General features: G+C 40.8%; 1 protein-coding gene and 1 pseudogene across 1 annotated transcript; one reads left to right on the top strand and one right to left on the bottom strand.

Annotated features, from left to right (window-relative positions):
* LOC117037755 (calreticulin-like) overlaps positions 1-8,846 on the top strand; it is a 120,245-nt pseudogene extending 111,399 nt beyond the window's left edge.
* LOC117037749 (peptidyl-prolyl cis-trans isomerase A-like) lies at positions 8,741-12,012 on the bottom strand. The gene is made up of 2 exons (XM_033134140.1): positions 11,940-12,012; positions 8,741-9,417 (listed from the first exon to the last, which is right to left on the bottom strand). The coding sequence occupies exons 1-2, from the start codon at positions 12,010-12,012 to the stop codon at positions 8,891-8,893; spliced, it is 600 nt and encodes a 199-aa protein (XP_032990031.1). The 3' UTR covers positions 8,741-8,890.
* Between the last annotated feature and the right edge of the window lie 8,650 nt (positions 12,013-20,662).

Genomic DNA, 20,662 nt, shown 5'->3' with positions numbered 1-20,662 from the left:
TGTTTTAATTATTTTCATATCACTCTTGCCTAATCTTGAATTTCATAAGAACAAGTTCCTTCTTTTAGTCAAATTTGCATTCTTTATACCTAATAAACTATTTGACATATAATAGAGCTTACAAGAAGACCCTGTTCCAATTTGAAAGTTGAGAAGGAGAGAAAAGCATATATACGAAGTGAGATCAAAAGGTGCGGTGAACATTTAATTAAAAAACATTTGTTACAGTAAAAGACACATTGTCATGAATCCCCCTCAAAATGCTCCCTCTTGCTTTGAGCACACTTATCCCATTGTTCTTGCCACTTTCTGAAGCAGATCTGGAAGTCCTCTTTCGTGAATGTCTTTACTTCATCCTCCATCATGACAATGCTCTGTGTCACACATTGCTTCTGGTACGGCAATTTCTGTCAAATAAAAACATTACAATGTGTCCTCATCCACCTTATTCACTGGATCTGGCACCGTGCAACTTCTGGCTCTTCCCCAAAGTCAAAACGATTCAGGACATTGAGGCAGCCACAACAGTTCAACTGATGACACTCAGGAAAGAGGACTTCCAGAACTACTTCAGAAAGTGGCAAGAATAATGGGATAAGTGTGTTGGAAACAAGGGGGAGTATTTTGAGGGGGATTAATGGCAATTTAATCTTGTCTTTTACTGTAGTAATTTTTTATTTAAACATTCACTATATTTTTTTATTCACACCTTATACATAGGTAACTTCAGGTCTGACTTGAAAATTTTCATAGTATATAGAGGTAAATATAAAATTTTATGGGATTTCAGAGGCAGAAGAGATTATTTCTTGCTTGGGGGAGAAATCTTTAAACAGATGTTCAAGCTGGTAAACATGATACTAAACTTATGCTGAGATATTTTGAAAGAAGATGTATAAGAAACACAAAATTATAGTTTTCTCTGATGGATTTAGCTAAATAAAATGTATTTAGGGGGCAGGAAAAATCACTCATTGCAACTTCACAAAGGGGAAAAAAATTCTAGGAGTGAAAGCTAAATGTTATGATTTAGGATCAAGGAAGATAGGGCAATGAGACAATTGGAAAGTGATGATGACAGGTAAATGTTATTTTGCCAAATGACAGATATTAAAATCTTAAAACTTAAAGTTCTGTAATTTTGCTAAAAATAAATTCTTGAGATAATCCAATAAATTATTAAATATACAGGGCATAAACATCTCTAGAGAGTAAGTTAATGGTTTGACAGAACTTCAGAAGCATGCCGTGATCAATAATAAATTTCACTAGATTTGCTACATACATTTTCAACTTGTTTTGAAGACTGGAAAGTCTTCTGATTATGTGGAATTGCACAGTATTTAATTTTACTATTTATCTATTCCCACCTATAAACCCCCAAATGATATTACTTAGATAATGAACTGGTTACTAACTAAGTAAACTATATTTCTCCTTCCTGAGCTGGCATCCTGACAGCTTCTGACAATATGGGGCATGAGAAAGAATGTGCTCTTTCTTGTGTAGTCGTTGTTCCTGTTGCATCTTGTCTGCAGAGACAATTGCTTCATTTCCGGTTTGTTTCCAGTCTCAGAACCAGTCTCCATGCACCTCTGTCAAGTTAGTAGCACAGCAATCCTTCCTCAGTTCTCTGCAGCTCCTCTGTAGACTTCCAGAATTAAATAATCCCAACTACTTTCTTTTTGTCGCACAGCTCAAGCAATGGTACATGCTTTCTGCAGTTATCCTGGGTTACTTATTTTTCTATTTGTGTTCTTTTAACCCTCCAATATTTTGTTAACTAACTCCTGTTATTATAGGAAACGTTGGAGCTTCTGGCATACTCCAGTCAACCACAGTTGTCCTCATTAGGACGGCAGTGTAAGGAATAAGAATCATTGGTGTTGAATTTGTTCATTGTCTCTCATGTCTTGAATGCAAGTGGGACAGAGACAGCTCAGAGTAAAGTTCATGCTCCCTCACCTTAATTACAAAGTCGTGGTGGGCAAGAGGCTGGGGACACCTTCCAGCCTCCTTGACATCTAGGTGTGGCCACATGACAAGATCTTGCCAAGAGAATGAGGTGAAGGACAAATATATATATATATATATATATATATATATATATATATATATATATATATATATATATATATATAACTTCCTGGTCTAGGTGATTAAAAAGAGGAAGTATATTTTCCATCCTTTTCTTTCTGCTAGATTGTTGCAAAGGAGCACAGCCACCTTGAAAGCATTGTGTGGAAACTGGCAGAGCTGCAAGCTGGGAGGAACCTGAGTCAGACACACCCACTGCCCACTGTTTATACAGGGGGAGCCTGCCAAACAGGGACATCTGCTGTGGGCTCCACAAAATTATAAATTAATTTTACCTGTTCATGAGACATTATATTCTTTAGACTTGGGTTTGTTTGTTAAAATAGTTGGAGATATACCAACAGTATTGAACTTATATACCCTTATTTGGAATAGTGTTTTGGGCAGATTTTATATAACTTCATTTAAAAAATACGTTGTCATTATTTCATGTATATTCAGGCACTTTGGAATAAGAAGTTTAGAGAGGTTTCTCTAAACTACGTGGCTCCTCTTACATTAATTTGGACATAGTCTAAGTACAAGTCCCCAGTCCCATAGTCACGTTTCTGAAATGCAAAAATCTCTGAAAATTATATTTTTGTTTTGTTTTTTAAATTTTTTTGTAACTCCTTTGGTGGAGAAATGTAAGTTGACCTGATCTCAATTAATATCTGACCTGAACTGATGTGAAGGTTTACACAATATAAAAAGTCCATAAAGTTTGCTGCAGTAAGTAGATGTGTCTGATTGTGGGGTGCATCCCCAGACCATGCTGGGAGTGTTATGTAATAAAGGGTTTGCACCTTTTTCTTTCAATAATTCTGAAACATTGCAAATTCCAAAACAATTTTAAACCCAAGTACTTCAGATAAGAGTTTGTGGACCTTTATTTTCTAGTTACATCATGGCAATCTCAGAATGGCATGGGCCCCAACACAAAGATAATGAATGAATGAATGAATGAATGTATGAATGAATGAATAATGATGTATAGATAATAGACAGATGGATAATTAGATAGATAGATAGATAGATAGATCCATAGATAGATAAGATAGATAATTAATGGGATTAAACATTATTTCTTAGGCTAGTATAATCAAAGCTCTATAACTTTGTCTTTTGTTCCCCATACCTGCTTTATAGCAGGTAGCATAAGCAAAATCTTCTTTGAAATAATTTCTGAAGGTTAGAAGCTTTGTTTCCTTTTTGAGTATTTATGACAAATTAATTTAGAAGGCAGCTTTTTTAGCTTTTCTTATAAATTTCTGCTATTATTCAAGGCTCTACCTTCACTAGTAAAGTGATGGTTGCTTGGAAGTTCTTTGTCACCTCACAAAGGTGGGGTAATACTTTCAGTAGACCATCTCTAGCTCTGTGGCTCAGTCATTAGGAAACAATTTAAATGTGAACTGAAACATCAGGATGTATGTTTCTTTTTTTTTTTTTTTTTTTTTTTTTTTTTAAAAAACAACACAAATTTATTGTCCTACAAATCTATAGCTTAGAAGGTCAACCTGAGTCTTAACTCAGTGTTGACAGAGATCTATTCCTTTCTGGAGGTTCTAGGTTTCCTTCCCTTTTCCAGCTTCTAGAGGACATCTGCATTCCTTGGCTTGTGGTCCTCTTACATCATCTTCAAAGCCAGTGACAGTGGGTCCTGACTTTCTCAGATCATGTCACTCAGACTCCTGCTTCTGTGTTCATACAGGATGTATGTTTTAGTGTCATCATCTGTAGGACAGAGGACCTGAGGCTTTCTTTGGATATGTCCTAGCTGCATGAATTCTTCACAATTCCATATAAAATATTTTCTTCTGTTTATTTAAAATTTGAATTGGAGTCCAAGTTTACATGTTTGTCTGTAATTTGGTATTATACATTAAATATTACTTTTTATATAAAGATAAGCTTTTTGCATTAAAGTGAGTCTCTACTTTGGTTAGTTCCCAGAGATGTTAGTGAAAATAATGTATTATAGCTGTCATTTTTATGTTACAGATGGTATAAGGTAAATCATTAGTATGTAATAGAACAGTACCATTTCAGAAGAGAATGGGATATATATACATATCAAATAAATTTAGTATATAGTGTCTAATGGTAATATAATCTATTCTTGAGAATTTTGTTCAAGTTCCCTTTTTATCTGAACTTTTAATTTCGTAGACAGTCTTAATGAGGTGAAACTTCAACTTGAGCTTGAATAGTTCATTGACTTTCTTTGAATAAGCAATCAATTCCTCCAAGTCCAGTTCCCTAATACAAGACTACCCTGATGAGACCAGACTGTCTTGAAATCTCAATTGAAAAAAGTTGTGAAGTGTGCTCAATCTTAAAAACAAACAAACAAAAACTATGACCTTAATTACCCAGCTCCTGAGTTATTTAGAGCTGGCACTGGACCCAAAGAGCAGTATTCAATTAAATGTGGTATTTATCCAGAAGAGTATTCTAGTACATTGTAGCTAAATGTTATTCAACCAAAGACTCCTAAGAAATATTCAACGATAATAGCACTAGTACATTCGCAGTTTACAAGTCTATTGGTCTTTCTTGAATTATATATCTGTAGCAGTCAAATAGAATCAAGGCTGGCAAAAAAAGTGTCTAATGGAAACATTATATTTTGTGGACTTAGTCATTGTATAATGGTCAAGGAAGTTAAACAAACGAAAAATGGGCTGTAGCTCAAGTTATTTTATCTTTCAGGATGTGCAAAGCACAGTTGGGACTGTCTGGTTTACTTTGTGCTCCTCGGCCCTGTCTTGCCTTCACTGAAGTAGAGAGAGATATCTCTATGACATGAAATACAGTTAAATGGATGTTCCTGGCACTTGTCTTGAGCATCTTGAAAGCAGTAGAGTGCTTCTGAATTACAGGAAAAACAAATTCTAATGCAATATGGTTGTATAGCTTCCTATCCTACATTGTATTAGGCGGTTGCAAAGTAGTTCAGACAGATGGGCAGACTGGGTAGAGCAACACGATTTTTTGTGCAAATTTGACTAACATAAAATAACTATTCTTGCAGATAAAGCTACACCCCGTCTTAAGATTGTAACTATTTTGAAACATGAGTATATAGAGATATGACTATATTCATCTGAAGATACCGGAAGCATTCACCTACTCTCTATATAGCCTCTCTCTCTCTCTCTCTCTCTCTCTCTCTCTCTCTCTCTCTCTCTCTCTCTTTCTCTCACTGATATAATACATATTGATCAAAATATGTCTGAAGTGCTTTTGATAGACTGTTTTCTATTTATTCTGCCTTTGTGATGTTGATTTTAAAATCTTTATCTTCAGAAACTCTCTTTTGCATCATAACTAATATATAATTGTAGTAGCCACTATTTTTCATGATAAAAATCTGATATCGTCAGAACCATTTGTTTAAAGAACATTTCCAATGGCATTTACATGTACCATAAACATAATAGGAACTTTTTTAGTATGTAAGAGTTTGAATCAGATAATCTGATCCTGAATCTCAATTCTGTTAGTTACAACCTCTGTAACCATGGTGAAGTTTCTGGACATCGCCGTGACTCATATAATTCATTTATAAAGTAAGAATAATCTTTTAGGCTTGTTTGTGAATTAAAACAAATCATATGAAGTCCCCATGCTACTTGGAACATAGTAAGAACTCAATAAATGCTGAATACTGTTATTAGAGTAACATGGAGATATTTTTATTTATCAGAGATCTAGGATAAAATGAAAAAAGCAATATCAATCTGACAGAGCCACGTGCCAATAAGCCAAGGAGTTAGAACAGAGTAGTGGTTCTCAAAGGAGACAAGAACGTCGGCCTCACCAGGTAACTTGTTAGAAATGAAAACTCTCAAGCGTGGATCAGACCTACTGAATCGGAAATGCTGGGGGCAGGGCCGCAGTCTGTGTTTTCACAGGAACTCCAGGTGATTCTGATGTGTGCTAAAGTGTGAAAAGCCCTGGCGTAGTGAGACTGAACTCAATCTCCCAGGAGATCCTGTGCACTGGGAAGTCAGAGGTCAGCAGCACAAGAGTTCAAGTGCGGAACCCTGGGTTATATGGTTCTGAAAGGAAAGTAGGACATGTGCTGAGGACTGGCAACCAGCTCTCCCAGGACCTCATAAGATTTCACAGAAACTTGTGAAATGTGAGGAACAGAGTTCAACTCAAGCCATTAGGTATCCAGGAAGCTGGAACACTGGTGAGAACATAGGGACTAGTGAGACTTTAAAACCTGGTTGCAGACTCTGGAAAATAATGCAGAAGTCAGTTATCAGACCTAACAGTCAAGGAGGCAGGAGACAAATTCTTATACCCAGGGCACAAGGTCAGATCAGTCTGCACTGCTCCATTCACTGCTTAGTCGTTCGCACATTGCATTAGAGGGCTGCGAGTTCACCTGTAGTCTGCAGCCTAGAACAGGTTGCAAGATGGAGCCTTGGCTTGCACTGGAGATGATGATGCAATGCCAAGGATGTAGAAGATATTATATACCAGAACCTTGTTTTTCCTTTCCGGATCTTGGAGAGTATTTCTATAATGGCTTCTGAAATTAGTATTCTAAAATTGCATTTCTGTTACTAGTTTACATCCATAGCTAGTGAGTTAAAGAGTGAACAAATGAGAGAGAGAGAGAGAGAGAGAGAGAGAGAGAGAGAGAGAGAGAGAGAGAGAATCAACAATGACAAGAATTCATTCATGCATCCCTAAATTTTCTGTTAATTTATTTTGAACAGAACAAGATTCAGAATATGTGCATACAACATCAAAATGATAGTCAAAGACATACCAAAATAATGTAATTCAATGTACTCAACAATAAGATAATACCAGCCATTTACTCGCACTCAGCCTTTTGCCAGGATGGTGTTGGTCGTCAAAACTCAAATGCAATAGCCACCCAAAACAATTAATCTACAACCATAATAAATGTATTACTCCCTGCTTCATTTTAGACATCAGATTTACAATATTATTTTCAAAATTCTGTGTCATTACTCCTTACATTAGCAGGTAATATTTTAGAAAATTTGCACAATAAATAAATAGGCCATTGTCCCTATCCACAGAAATCATTACGTTTTATTAACTGATTAACATTCAAAATTTTCTTTTTGTTTGTTCTAATGCAAAATGGAATCTTCAGTTTCAAGAACTTCTGATTGCTCAAAGAATCTCTGGCAAATACCCTGGACCCTGTGGTACGCACAAGTCTATTTAGTCATTGTAGTAATCAATTTTTTAGAGTTCCTATGAATAAAGCTGGAATTTTACCCATTTCTTTGGAAACATATTTAGAAATGACCTCAGGCAACACAAATATATGACTGGAACACCAAAGGAAAATATCTGAATATGTACTCAGTCATTTATATTTGTATATTATGTCAATGACTAGAAGTGCACAAAACACAAGCCTTTGATCACTAACCATGTCCATCTATCAATTGTTTGTTTGCACTTTTGTGTCACTGTGGATGTTATTCATACATAGAAATGATTGACTTGTGAGTTTTCTACTCTGTAGATTTAATAATTTAGCATCATTTCTGTTTGTTCCCGACAAAATTTCACTTTTTTATGAGGCTTTTCTCCTTCTTCTTAGCTTGTTTACAAATGTTTCCAGCATATTCTTAAAAAATTCTTTATTCATTTAAAATTGATTAAAGCATTCTAAAAACTGTCCTGTAAAATGTTCCTTTTGGCAAATAAAACATATGCACAAACACACACTGGCTACCTAAAAAGAAGGAAAATTGCAAACTATTACAAGAATATGCACTGAGATGAATTGTTCAATATTTTTCATTCAAAAGTGGTATTAAGAACATAAATGTCTGACATACTTTGCTGAGCATAATAATCTCTAGATCCATCCATGTTGTAGCAAATGGCACGATTTCATCTTTTCTTATGGCAGAGTAGTATTCCATTGTGTATATACACCACAACTTCTTTGTCTGATCATCTACTGAGGAATACTTTAGTATTTTCCATGTCTTGGCCACCATAAACAAAGCTGCAATGAACATCAGAGCACATATGTCTTTACGGATAAATGTTTTCAGATTTTTTTGGGTAGATACCCAGGAGAGGGATTGCTGGGTCATGTGGTAATTCTATTCTTAATTTTCTAAGGAGCCTCCACACTGCCTTCCATAATGGCTGCAGCAATCTGCATTCCCACCAACAGTGTATGAGGGTTCCTTTTTCTCCACAGCCTCTCCAACTCTTATTATTATTTGTCTTATTGATGACAGCCATTCTAACTGGTGTGAGGTGATATCTCGTTGTGGTTTTTATTTGCATTTCTCTGATGATTAGTGATGTTGAGCATTTTTTAATTGTCTATTGGCCATCAGTATGTCATCTTTGGCGAAATGTCTATTCAGGTCCTCTGCCAATTTTTTAATCGGATTGTTTGTTTTCAGTTGTTGAGTTTTAGGAGTTCCTTATATTTTTTGGTTATTAGCCCCTTATCAGAGACATTGTTTGCAAAATCTCCCATTCTATTGGTTGCCTCTTTCTTTTGTCCATAGTTTCTTTTGCAGTACAGAAGCTTTGTAGTTCTATATAGTCCCATTCATTCATTTTAGCTTTTTTTTGTTGTTGTTGTTGTTTAGCTTTTATTTCATAATCATAAACTTAACTCTGCAACCCAGCTAGACTTGGAGGGGGGTAAGGAAAATACGAAACCCAACGAACTGCAGCGAGAGCACAAAGATTATGGGGTGTTCCGAGCAGATGGGGCAGGGGTGCTCTCCTGACTACAGAAGGAATGGTCTGGTTAAGAGAAAACCAGTCAAATGCATCAGAGTTGTCCACAGTCAGCAATGGTGATCTTCTTGCTCGTCTTGCCATTCCTGGACCCAAAACGCTCCATGGCTTCCACAATCTTCATGCCATCTTTCACCTTGCCAAAGACCACATGCTTGCCATCCAACCACTCAGTCTTGGCAGTGCAGATGAAAAACTGGGAACCGTTTGTGTTGGGTCCAGCATTTGCCATGGACAGGATGCCAGGACCTGTGTGCTTCAGGATGAAATTCTCATCATCAAACTTCTCCCCATAAATGGACTTGCCACCTGTGCCGTTATGGCGTGTGAAGTCACCACCCTGACACATAAATCCTGGAATAATTCTGTGAAAGCAGGAACCTTTATAACCAAATCCTCTCTCCCCAGTGCTCAGGGCACGAAAGTTTTCTGCTATCTTTGGGACTTTGTCTGCAAACAGCTCAAAGGAGACGCGGCCCAAGGGCTCGCCGTCGACAGCGATGTCGAAGAACACGGTGGGGTTGACCATGGTTGAGCACAGGTAAGTCCGGGCGGCGGCGTCTGGAAGGCACTCATTTTAGCTTTTACTTCCCCTGCCTTTGAAGTCAAATTCACAAAATCCTCTTTAAACCCAAGGTCTGTAAGTTTAGTACCTATGTTTTCTTCTATGCAGTTTATTGTTTCAGGTCTTATGCTTAGGTCTGTGATCCATTTGGGGTTATTTTGGTACACGGTAACAGATTACACTCTTGTGCACACGGCTTTCCAATTCTGCCAGCACCAGAATTGGCTGTCTTTTCTCCATTGTATGTTTTTGGCTTCTTTGTCAAAAATTATCTGTCCATATTTATGGGATTTTATTTCTGGGTTCTCAATTCTATTTCATTGGTCTATGTGTCTGTTTTTCTGCCAATACCATACTGTTATAATTACTATTACCTTGTACTACAAGCTGAAGTCAAGGAGTGTGATACTTCCAGCATTGTTCTTTTTTTCTTAGGATTGCTTTTGCTATTCAGGGTCTTTTGTGGAGGAACATATACTTTTAAAATAGTGTTTCTCAAACTCAGATTCTGACCCACTAATGAATTATGAAATAATTGTGGTGATTGCAACAAACACTTATAAGACATGAAACAAAACGGAATAGATACCTTTAGAGTGTACTGTACTTAATAAGGGTCTATAATGTTCCAAAAAACTTTTATATTAGCTTTGTGCATGTGTGTGTATACTGGTCTATGATAAAAATTATTTTATATCTGTTTTTGTGAGTATCTGTCAAAGGAGTTTGAAAACCACTGCCTTGGATTTAAAGCTACTTCAAGCAATTTTACAATATTGCAGTATGAAATGAACCCCAACAATACATTTAAAATATAAAACTGTAGATTGCTTTTCGTTACACATTTTAAAGGGACTGGCAGGTGACTTTTGCCTGAGAAGCCTACCCGTGGAATGTCTAGGCATTTTCCAAAGGGCCGGGACCCAGTTATTCCAGTAAATTGTAGGAACCCAAATGCTGTCTCCCTGGGAGGGTCTGAGGTAGCGGGTTCCTCATCTAGTCTGAGATATTGCTATTGTCTCGCTGGAGTGGAAGGTTGGAAGTACTGTGTTTTTCTTAAAGAGACTGTGAGGACACAGTTTTCCAAGGTTTCCTCTGCCTGTAAGATGGCATCACAGTTCTCCCCTATTAGCGGGAAAGGTACCTGGCTTGGGGGGCTGGACAACTCTAACCCTTAACTCCCCTCTTTGCTAGAGACCCTCCCCTTTCTTTTCCCCTGGGTATTGGGAAGATGGAAAGCAGCCTTAAAAGCTATTTGTGTTTTAACCATGCCATGTGTGTCTGTGTTTCTGTGTGAAGGCCTAATCATTCTGAGGAGAGTTCTGTCCCTGGAATTAGAAATTCATCCTTAATCAGAGTATTGCAGTATCACACTTTCAATCTGCTAATGAGCTTTGGACAGAGACAGCACATCTTTCTCCAGTTGATGGATACCCCTTTTAGAGGACATATGATATCCTCACCAGGTCTTTACTCAGCTGGACGAACACACTTCAGAATCAAAAGAATCCCCAAAAGAGCCCTTATGTTTTTGGCTCTTGCCTCTTTGAGTGGCCCCGTTTCTCACTTACAGTCTACCTTCTCTCCCATTAAGATGGCTGCCTATTGAACTCATTGTTGGAAACTTACTTATTTGTCTCTTAACTGTTTTCCTCTGCTTGTGTCTCTTTTTCTTTGTTTTTCTTTCATATAAAGTCCTCACCTAAATCCTTTACTCTTCTTTTCTAAGCTTTTATTTTCATCTTTCTACTGCAGAAAATCATCCAGATTATTTCATCACTGCCCCGCTCCCTCTATCTCCATCAACCTTTTACTGCTATCGAGGTTTTTGTATACAGATACTCAAGTGATAGTCAACAAAGGTGGACTAATTCTTTACATGGGACCCTTTCTTCTATTTGGGCCATTTTTAAGAATAGGAATTTTCAGACAACTGACACAGGTAGAAACCGTTGTTACCAACATTAGAATATCATTATAAAATATTTCCTACAACTCAAATGTGGCATCAGGTCACATTTTGAAGAGAAAAGGCCTGATTATAAGTTGTCTTGAAGACCTGAAGATTGTCCTTAAGAGCAGTGCTATGGGAGGACATGAAGCACAACCTCGGTCACCCCAGTGTGCGACTCAATGGGGACAGTGAGACGATCGCCCAAAGCAATAGGATTGGTTCTGTTCTGAGCCCCTGCTTGGGTTTAAATTCTTACAATCACAGAATATAGGGAAGAAGAAACTTGGTGTTCATTCCAACTGTCTCATGTGACAAACCAGGAAATTGAGGCTCAGAGACGTGAGGTCTTTAAGATCATCCAGTTATTTAGTTGGTTACTTGGACTCGGGCAGTTTTAGAAAGGATGCAGAAAAGTAGAAATATGGGGGTGACAAAAAAATGTATACACATGATAAGACAGGAAAAAACTATTAAAATTGTAATACTCAAGATATACCGATAACAAATGATGAATACAAGTCACATTTGACTCCTGCAATTACAAGAGGCGCTCAAAGTGGTTACCATCAGCGTCCAGACACGTCTGATTATGGCAAACGATAGCTTGAGCACCGTTGACTAAAGTGTCCACTTCCATACATTTTTTGTCACCCCTGGTATTTGAATGCTACTCAGGCAGTGTACTAACCAGCATCGAATGGTTGGTTGGAGGTGGGCTGACAGGTTGGGTCCTGGGGGAGAGGGAAATTCAAAGATGGTGCTAGATTCTTGAGCTTTGACACCCATGTATGTGGGAGGCATTCATTTTGAAGGAGGACGTTGGATGAAAAGTGCAGAGAAAGATTGTGAGTGCAGTCAGGGAGTGTAGTGTTCTCTGTGCCTTTATAAAATCCAAGACTATGTATTCCAATTGAATATACACAGGAGGAAACCACGAGACTATTGAGTTATGGAAGTTTAGTCAAGACGGCATTTCCAAGAGAAATATACCAACCATATCTGCTCTAAGGCCAAGTAAGAAAAGGATGCAAACGTGTCTGTTGGGTTTAGCCATGAGGAAGCTGTCGGTGACTTTGACAAGTGACACTTCAGTGGAGTGGCAGGCCTAGAAGGCAGACTGCGGGGGGCTGAGAAATGACTGGGAGGAGAGGGTTGGGGAGAAGCAGGGCTGTCCCTGCAGGGGAAGATGTGGAGGGAGGGTTTTATCTGGTATGGGAGAGAGTTGGTCGTGCGCAGTGCTGATGGTAAGAGGCCAGTGTTTCTATTGAAGTAATTTTTCTCGTCTCTGGCTCCAGCTTTCTGTCTAAAGATCTGTGCAGATCCTGGAAATCTCAGAGCAGATGTTTTAGGAGCATCAGAATCATCTCTTGCTAATCCATCATCAAGTAACTTTGAACAACCAGCTTTTGTGATCTACTCATCAGCCCACATTCCCCTCTGACTGTTTTCCAGTCACTCTACTCACATTAGTTAAAAATATCCCTCAAATTTGGTAATGAGGGTAAAGAGAGCAACACTTACCCTCCCATATTTCAAATTGGCCTGCATATGAGTTCAAAGGGAGAAATCAACATTTTAGACCAATTTTAAATATTTGAAGAAATGATCCTGATTATACTAATCACACATTGAGTTATTGACTCTGTATTTATTCCACTATTTTTTCTTGACTGCCTACCATCTAGCAGGTATTTGGCATGAAACACCAAAAGATGACCTGAAAGTCTTGAGTTTTATGTATGTTAAATCTGGAAGATTAATTTCTGGGATTTATGATGATTTTCTACATACAATGTTCTGTGAGATGTCAAAACAGTATTCTTTAAGGTACCACTGAAACTTTGTTTTGATACCCTACATCCAAATTCCCTTTCTACTTCTAAAATCAGCCCTACTGTGTGATCCTTAGTAGGAAAAAGAGATCTGCTTCCTTGTGGAAGCTGAAGACGCCAGATTCCTTCTGCCGATGACCGCTAGCAGCAGAGATGTGAACCACTGACCTAGCATCAGACCCTGCGTCCTCTCACCGAGGGTGTTCCCTCCTGAGGAAGTGGTATAACCTCCCAGGGACACCGAGACTTACTCCCTGTGATGGCAGCAGTGCTAGTGTCCAGGGCCGCTGCTCCTAGGAGCTGACCCTGGCTGTGTCCTCAGCTGCCCGGCCTCTCTGGTTCCCACCCCTGCTCTGAGCCTGCTTCCTGTGGATTCAGTGAGCTCTCTGAGACCCGTCCAAGACATTTCTCTTCTGCTTAGGTTAGCCTGAGGCAGTTTCTGTTGTTTGCCATCAAGAGTCCTGACTGATTCAGAGGGTCACAACTGAATAATCAACAACTAACAAAAACATTTATGTTCAGGGCACGTGTGTGGACTGCAGGCATTGTGCTAAATGCTTTAAACAAACGGTGTCACCAAATCCTCAGAACAACAGAGTGAGGCAGACACATGGGTCTGTTCTTTCAAGTCTCACGTTAAGGGCCTACTTCACTGGGTTCTTGTGAAGATAAATTGAATTAATGCACATAAAACTCTTCAAATAGTAACTTGGCACAAGGTAAGTTACTTATTAGTACTATTACTCATGAGCGCACATGTTGTATCCATAGACAAGGAAAGGCAGTTGGTGGTCAGCAGGGGTTGTGGGAGGAAGGAATGGGGTGTGACCTCTGACTGAGCACATGGGTTTTTTTTGGGAGGGGCGGTTAAGGAAAACGTTTGACGCTAGATGGTGGTGGTGGTTGGATAACTGTGACTGTGCTAAATGACACTGAATTGTACACTTCAAAACAGTTAATTTTATGTTATACGAATTTTCCCTCAATTTAGAAAAAAATGACAGAGATTGTAATGGATGGAGTAGGAACAGCGGGAACCTGAGAGGGACTGCTGCCTTCACTTTTGTTCCCTGGGGCCCTCGCTCACCTCACCCCAGTCCCACACCTGGTAACATGGACAGAATTTGGACCTAAGCCTTTAGTCCTCTAAATAAAGTATTCTTTCCACATTAATATGTTGCTTTAGAAATCAGAGAAAGTCCATCCTCACTGGTAGGTAGTTGTGATTTGTGTCACGGGAATTACAGATGCAGGAGGAGTGTCCTACCCTCAGGCAGAAAAACTAGTGAATTTCATAGTTACCCAGCAGTGTTAGAGAACAAAGGGCAATAAATACTAGGAACTTACTCTACGCTGGGTAACATCTAATGTGCACAGTAAACATGACTCAGGTAGGGGCAGGCTCGAAGGGAGCTCTGATAGTCGGCAACTTCTCTTGCTGCACTTGGGGTCTGTCTTTACTGACTGAGAAGAAAATTCAGAGTTTGGAACTGCGTCTATTAAAAGCAAAGTGACATCATCCTCCTCCCTGGTGTGTAAGCACCTTCCCTGAGCTTGCTGTGGCATCAATGGGGCTGCTGCTGGCCGCTTAGTCTCGGCTAAATAGACCTCAGGGTACAGTCATGACTTTGCCATGACGTGACGTCACTGGGAGGGTCGTCGTGGAAACAAAGTCTCAGATCTTCCACTGCTAATCTCTTTGCAGTTTGCTTTATTCATAACTGTGTAAATGTGTTACAGCCACAACCTATTTCGTAAACACAGCTCAGTGTTTACTAATAAACAGGAAGATATTCATAAATAGCCACCTCTCATTTTAAAGCAACTTCACAGACAGAACTTGGCTAAGAATTAAGTGGCAAAAGGAGGCTTTAATTTATTACATGCAGTTCATGCGTTTGTCTTAAAGGGATTGCTGTGATGGTCTTGGCCTGATTCTGGATCAAGTGGGAAGGCCAGGTGTGCGCCCTCTATCCCCTTGTCACCTGGCCCAGGTGGACCTACCAGTGGAGGGTGGGGGGGCATATATGTTCCCTGTCTTCTTACAAATCCTTAAAGTTACCTTGAAAACCTGCTCAGACTGTTTCCTGTCTTTCAGCATAAATTATGAGCCCTCTCCCTGTGCTACTGGGGACACAAAGGTCAACTGCATGATTTCTGCTTCCAAGAGCTGGCAGTCTGACGGGGAAATGATCACCGAAAGAGGAAACTGTAACACAGGTGACAGGAGCCTTCTAAAGTTTGGGGACTAAGTGCCAGGTGAGCAGAGGAGAGGGGGTGTTTAGTTATGTTGGGGGAGGGAGGGTGGGTTCTTCCTGGGGGGCACGGGAAGGGGCAAGATTACTGAGGAGTTGACACAGAGATGACATTGAAACTGAACGTTGAAGGATTACCTGGGACAGTGAAGGGAACCTGAGAGGGTGTGTGTGTATCTGTGTGTGTGTGGTGTGTCTGTGGTGTGTGTGTGTGTGTGGTGTGTTTGTGTCTGTGTGTGTGGTATGTATGTGTCTGTGTGTGGTGTGTGTGTATGGGAACACAGAACTCTGCCCTTATCTGAATGTAGAAAGAGAAACTCTTGCATTGTTAGAATGTGGGAACCAACTGGAAGGGTAGGTTGGGGAAGAAGAGTTGAATAAACCCCACTTCCTGCTTTCATCAGTGAGAAACCACTAGGATATGGACAGTCTAGGTGGCCCTCTTGAAGTTCACAAAGATAAGAAGGCAGAGTAACGGGAAGTGATGCAAAGGGGAACAACGGTCCTGTGAGACGCTAAGCATTCTGGACAAAGCGTACGGTTTCCCTAAGACTGTAGATGATGTCACCATGGTTCTAGAGTGTAAATGTCAGATAATATAGCACGAGGACCTGTCTTCACAAAGATGTCAGAGGAGATGGTACTTTAATGGTCTATGCAGACAGGTCAGCGTGGGGGACGTGAGCCTGAGGCTCGGGGCTCCAGCTGTGATCTGACATAGGATCACTGCTTCTTCAGCGTGTATTTTCAGCATTTTTATTTCCAGATTTGTTTGGGTGAATCATTTTTATCATATGATATCCTATGTTTTGTATACTTAAGTCTGATTTCATTGGCCTGAGATTAATTTTTTCTCCTTGAGGAATATAATTCCATTTTCATCAAGAGACTCTGGGGAAATTTTACTTTATTGCCAGTTTTAAGTCATTTCAGGATTGTATATTTCAATTATAATTACATCTGCCAGAATTTAGAAACTGAAATATACAGTACGCATGGGCTGAATACTTGCCATTGTCCAATCCCAGTGAGTGTGTCAGCTGTCTCTGTCCTGCTCAGTGCCCAGCACCAGCTGGGCTTCCCTGCCTGCTGATGTCCGAGGCGCCAGCAGGTCCGCGAGAAGCCCAGCTCTGTCTCTCTGGACTTGGGTGATCCCTCCCTCCCCTTCCCCGTTCAGGCCTAGGGATGCTGAGGTCTCCCTATTGTTGCTGGTTCTGCTACTTTGCATCTTTGATCAGTTTGGTATCACCCACCACAGTCCACATCTGGGTAAATTCTTCCTTTGCTCTCTGAACAGTGAGATTTCCCTGCAGGAACCAACTGATGCTTATTTAGGTATGTTCACCGAAAGCATATTACAGATACGTATATGATGCTTTGCATTCACACAGTATGTTTGTTACATGAACTGATCAGTGGGGGTACAACTAGCAAACAGCCACATATTGTATGATTCCATTGTATGAAATGTTCAGAATTCACCAAACTACAGAGAAAGTAGGTGAGTGGTCACCTAGGGTGGGGGAAATAAGCAGTTTGAAGGGCGAAGGCTAAAGGGAACAGAGTGTCTTTCTGAGTGTGGAATGTGTTCTAAAATTGATTGTGATGAGGGATGCACACCATTGGGATTATACGAAAAGCCATTGAATTGTACACTTTTAATATGTAAATTGTATGGTATGTGAATTATATCTCACTAAGTTGTTTTTTGTTCTTTGCTTTTTCTTTAAATAAATAAAGTTTATAAGAGATTCATTCGAAGTTGCTCAAACTGGGAAGCAACCAAAATGTCCATGGTGAATGAATAAAGCAACTGTGATACAACCAGGTAATGGAATATTATTCAGCAATAAAAAGAAATGAGCTATGAAGCCATGGAAAGATATGGAGGAAACTTAAATACATATCACTAAGTAAAAAAGCCAATTTGAAAAGGCTATGCACTGTGTGATTCCAACTACATGGCATTCTAGAAAACCGAAACTCTGCAGACAGTAAAGACATCAGTGTTTTCCCTAGAATAGGGAGGGAGAGGGTATGAATAGGCGTAAAACAGAAACTTTTCTGGGCAGTGAACCTTCTCTGTTTGAGATTATAAGGGGGGATACATGTCATTATACGTTTGTCTAAACCCATAAATGTACAACAGCAAGAGTGAACCCTCATGTAACCTATGGCCTGTGAGTGATAACGATGTGTCCATGTAGGTCCACTCATTCTGAAACTGTCCCTGTCTGGTCCTGTATGGTGATAGTGGGGAAGTGTGTGTGTGTGTGTGTGTGTGTGTGTAGCATGTCCAGAAAGTGTTTGGGCAGTTTAACATTCATTAATGTCACATTTACCCCCAAGATCATTGGAAGGCTTAATTCTTTACATTTATTTTGTACTGAGTTCGGTTTTGTGAATGTTGAACAATGAATTACACATTTTAATTATTTGAGTCAGCCCCTCTGATTGAAAAGGCTAATTGAAATAAACTTAAATTTGCTATTCAACATTCAGAGAACTAAGTATAAAAAACTTGAAATTATATACCTGGTTTCGCGTAAGGCAAAACATTCCATAGGAAAGATGGATTGGAGGATATACATATGACCCTGAGTGTAAATGTCTGGGTACAAGCAAACATTCCAGGCAGTATTTCAGACTTCCAGGGTAGTGGACGTGGTTAGCCCCAAGTCAAGGTCTCCACACGGAAAAGGGGGACCCAGGTCATATCTGGGTTACAGTTGAAACAAGGAGAACCTTTCCGGAGGGTAAATATATGATGAAAGATGGATTGGAAAATAGGATGGCAGCCGAGGACAGAGGGACCTAGAGGCCCAAGAGGGTGGAGGGATCTGCTGGTGGGTGGGGGAGGGGCTGTGTCACAACCCTTTGTGACTCTTCAATGGCTGGGAGGCAGGCCTGGCAATAAAGTCAAGAATCTGCACTGTCACAGCTCAGTTGCCTCAGGCAGCTTGGCGATTCAGATAATGGATTTCCTACAATGGAATGTGTTTGCATTTCTGAATAGCCTTATTGAAACTTGTGTGAGCTTCTGCTCTGTCTCATTACAGGTTCTCCTCACTTGCCTGTGGGGTTTGTGTTTGCTCCTTCTGTTCCTGTGCTACCTGGTGGAGATTCCACCTTTACCACCCGTCCAAGAAACCAAAAACATCCCAAAGGTAAGGAACCCCAAGGAGGCCCAACAGATTTTGTTTAGTGTTGTGCCCATTTCTACTCCCACCTTTGAAAATGAGCAGAGCTGGCTGAGAGTAACACCTGAGGTGGGGAGTCCAAGAGCATAGAAGCTCCTTCTAGGAGAATAGGCAGAACTGGGCTTAGGTTCAGCTGGGACTGTTTCCTTGGTAGCTCACAGACCATGTGCACATGGTAGAGGACTGATTCCAGGATCAAACCCCAAACAGTGACTTCCTGGCCCTGGCTTGGGTTATTCAGAGGGTTTGGGATCTCTGCAGGAGAAGCGAGGTCCCCAGCACTTCATCAGGAGTCACATCCCATGTCAGACATCACTCCACAGAGCCTTCCTCTGTGTTGGGCTGATCAGGAGGGCAGCGCTGAGCCTCTGAGAGCCTCTGAGCGGAGGCTGGAGCCTGAGCTCTGCCCAGGTTACAGGGTCCTGTCTGAGGGAGCAGCGATGCGACTGTTGGCCTCAGGTTCTCTGCCCTCCTTGAGCAGAGGACTTCTGACTGAGAACACCAAGTGTGGACCTCATAGACAAAACCTTCCTTGAGTTTTTCAAAGAAGGGAAAATTGAAAACATTTTGAACCCATAAAAATGGATAAAAGGAAGGAACACAAAGTTCTAGTAATTAAAATGGAGTCATGTTATTCTGGGATCATGAAAGTCTAAGTTTCCTATGGAGAAAGGTGACAGAAGTGATTCTCTTCTTCTCAGCACCGGGGCAGAGCCAAGAGAAGAAGGAAAGGTGGGACACGGAAAGGTACGGTTCTGCCTCTTTCACCTGCACTCTCCAAGGGTGGCCCTTTCTGTCCTTTCCGTGAGGTCCCTGGTCCATGAGCTCTGAGGCTATTAGTTGCTAGATACAGTCCCTGTCTGCAAACAGAGTTGTCAGAGGAGAGGCTCCTGGGAAGGCAGTGAGACCCTGAGTCACTTCTCTGGTCCCTGCTCTGCCCTCACTGGGCATGAGCAGTGATGGACCTGAGCAGGAGACATTGTGCAATAGATGTGGAGACTCAGAACTTCTGTCTCTGGACTTTAAGTACTTTGACCTCTGGGGTGATGAGATTCCTCTGTGATGTAAATACTGACCTCTCTGCTTCACAGAGTGGTTTTGAGCATCAAATGAGATAATGTATGTGAAAGTAATTTACAAATGAAGCAACAGACACATGGGAACCGTGTTCGTATTGGCGACATGGACCATTTCACTTCATCAACTGATTCTTGGGGCATCACAGTCTAGTATCACAATGGTTTCCCACAGAGTGACTCCTGTATACTACCTGTGCTTCTACCTTCATCCCACATAACTCACTCTCCTGGCTTCCCAGGTTGGAGACATTACCAGAGGACAGAAGAGGAGAAAACACGGCTGATTTCTATCCCCAAAAGGTGAGTAGTCTTCCCTCCCCTTCGGTGATCCCTCTTTAGCATGTTCTGTGCAATTCCAGGGGCTCGGTGCAACCTTCCATAGTCTTGGGATGGAGTAACCATAGGAATGGGGGTGGGCATGAAGGCCCCGGGTGAGAGCTATTGGGTGTATTGTGAAGTCAGGGATGTGGAGCAATGTGAAGGGCAGCGGGCTTCTTTCAGGTGGCCCCACCCCCACAGCGCCATTAGGGCCTCCTCTCTGTTCTGGTCCTGGCTGTAGCTCTCTACCTCCTGTCTCTTGCAGCCCCCTGTACCGGCATCATGATACCACCTGCTTTCATCAGCCGTTACGTCCAGACCCCTTCTGTCAGGTGAGCAATAACGCAACCGCTGTGGTCAATTGTCCACCGTTCCCTGAGGCCCGGGAAGATGCTGCTGCCTCAGCGTCCACTTTGGCTTCCACAGATTCTATGATTGAGTCATCCTTCCCTTTGTCCGCCGCCTTCTCAGGAGTCCCTCCAGGAGAACCAATACCAGCCCCTCTGCCTGAACCTTTTCCCATTGTCACCCCCAATTCTGTCTCCTAATCCAACAAGCCCCTTGTCTGACTTTCCTTCACTCACAACAGCGGGTCACTCTTTG

The sequence above is a fragment of the Rhinolophus ferrumequinum genome, chromosome 2, assembly GCF_004115265.2.
Source record: "Rhinolophus ferrumequinum isolate MPI-CBG mRhiFer1 chromosome 2, mRhiFer1_v1.p, whole genome shotgun sequence".
Taxonomy (NCBI): Eukaryota; Metazoa; Chordata; class Mammalia; order Chiroptera; family Rhinolophidae; genus Rhinolophus; species Rhinolophus ferrumequinum.
Note: the sequence above shows the minus strand (reverse complement) of the source record. Positions and strands in the feature narration are given on the sequence as shown.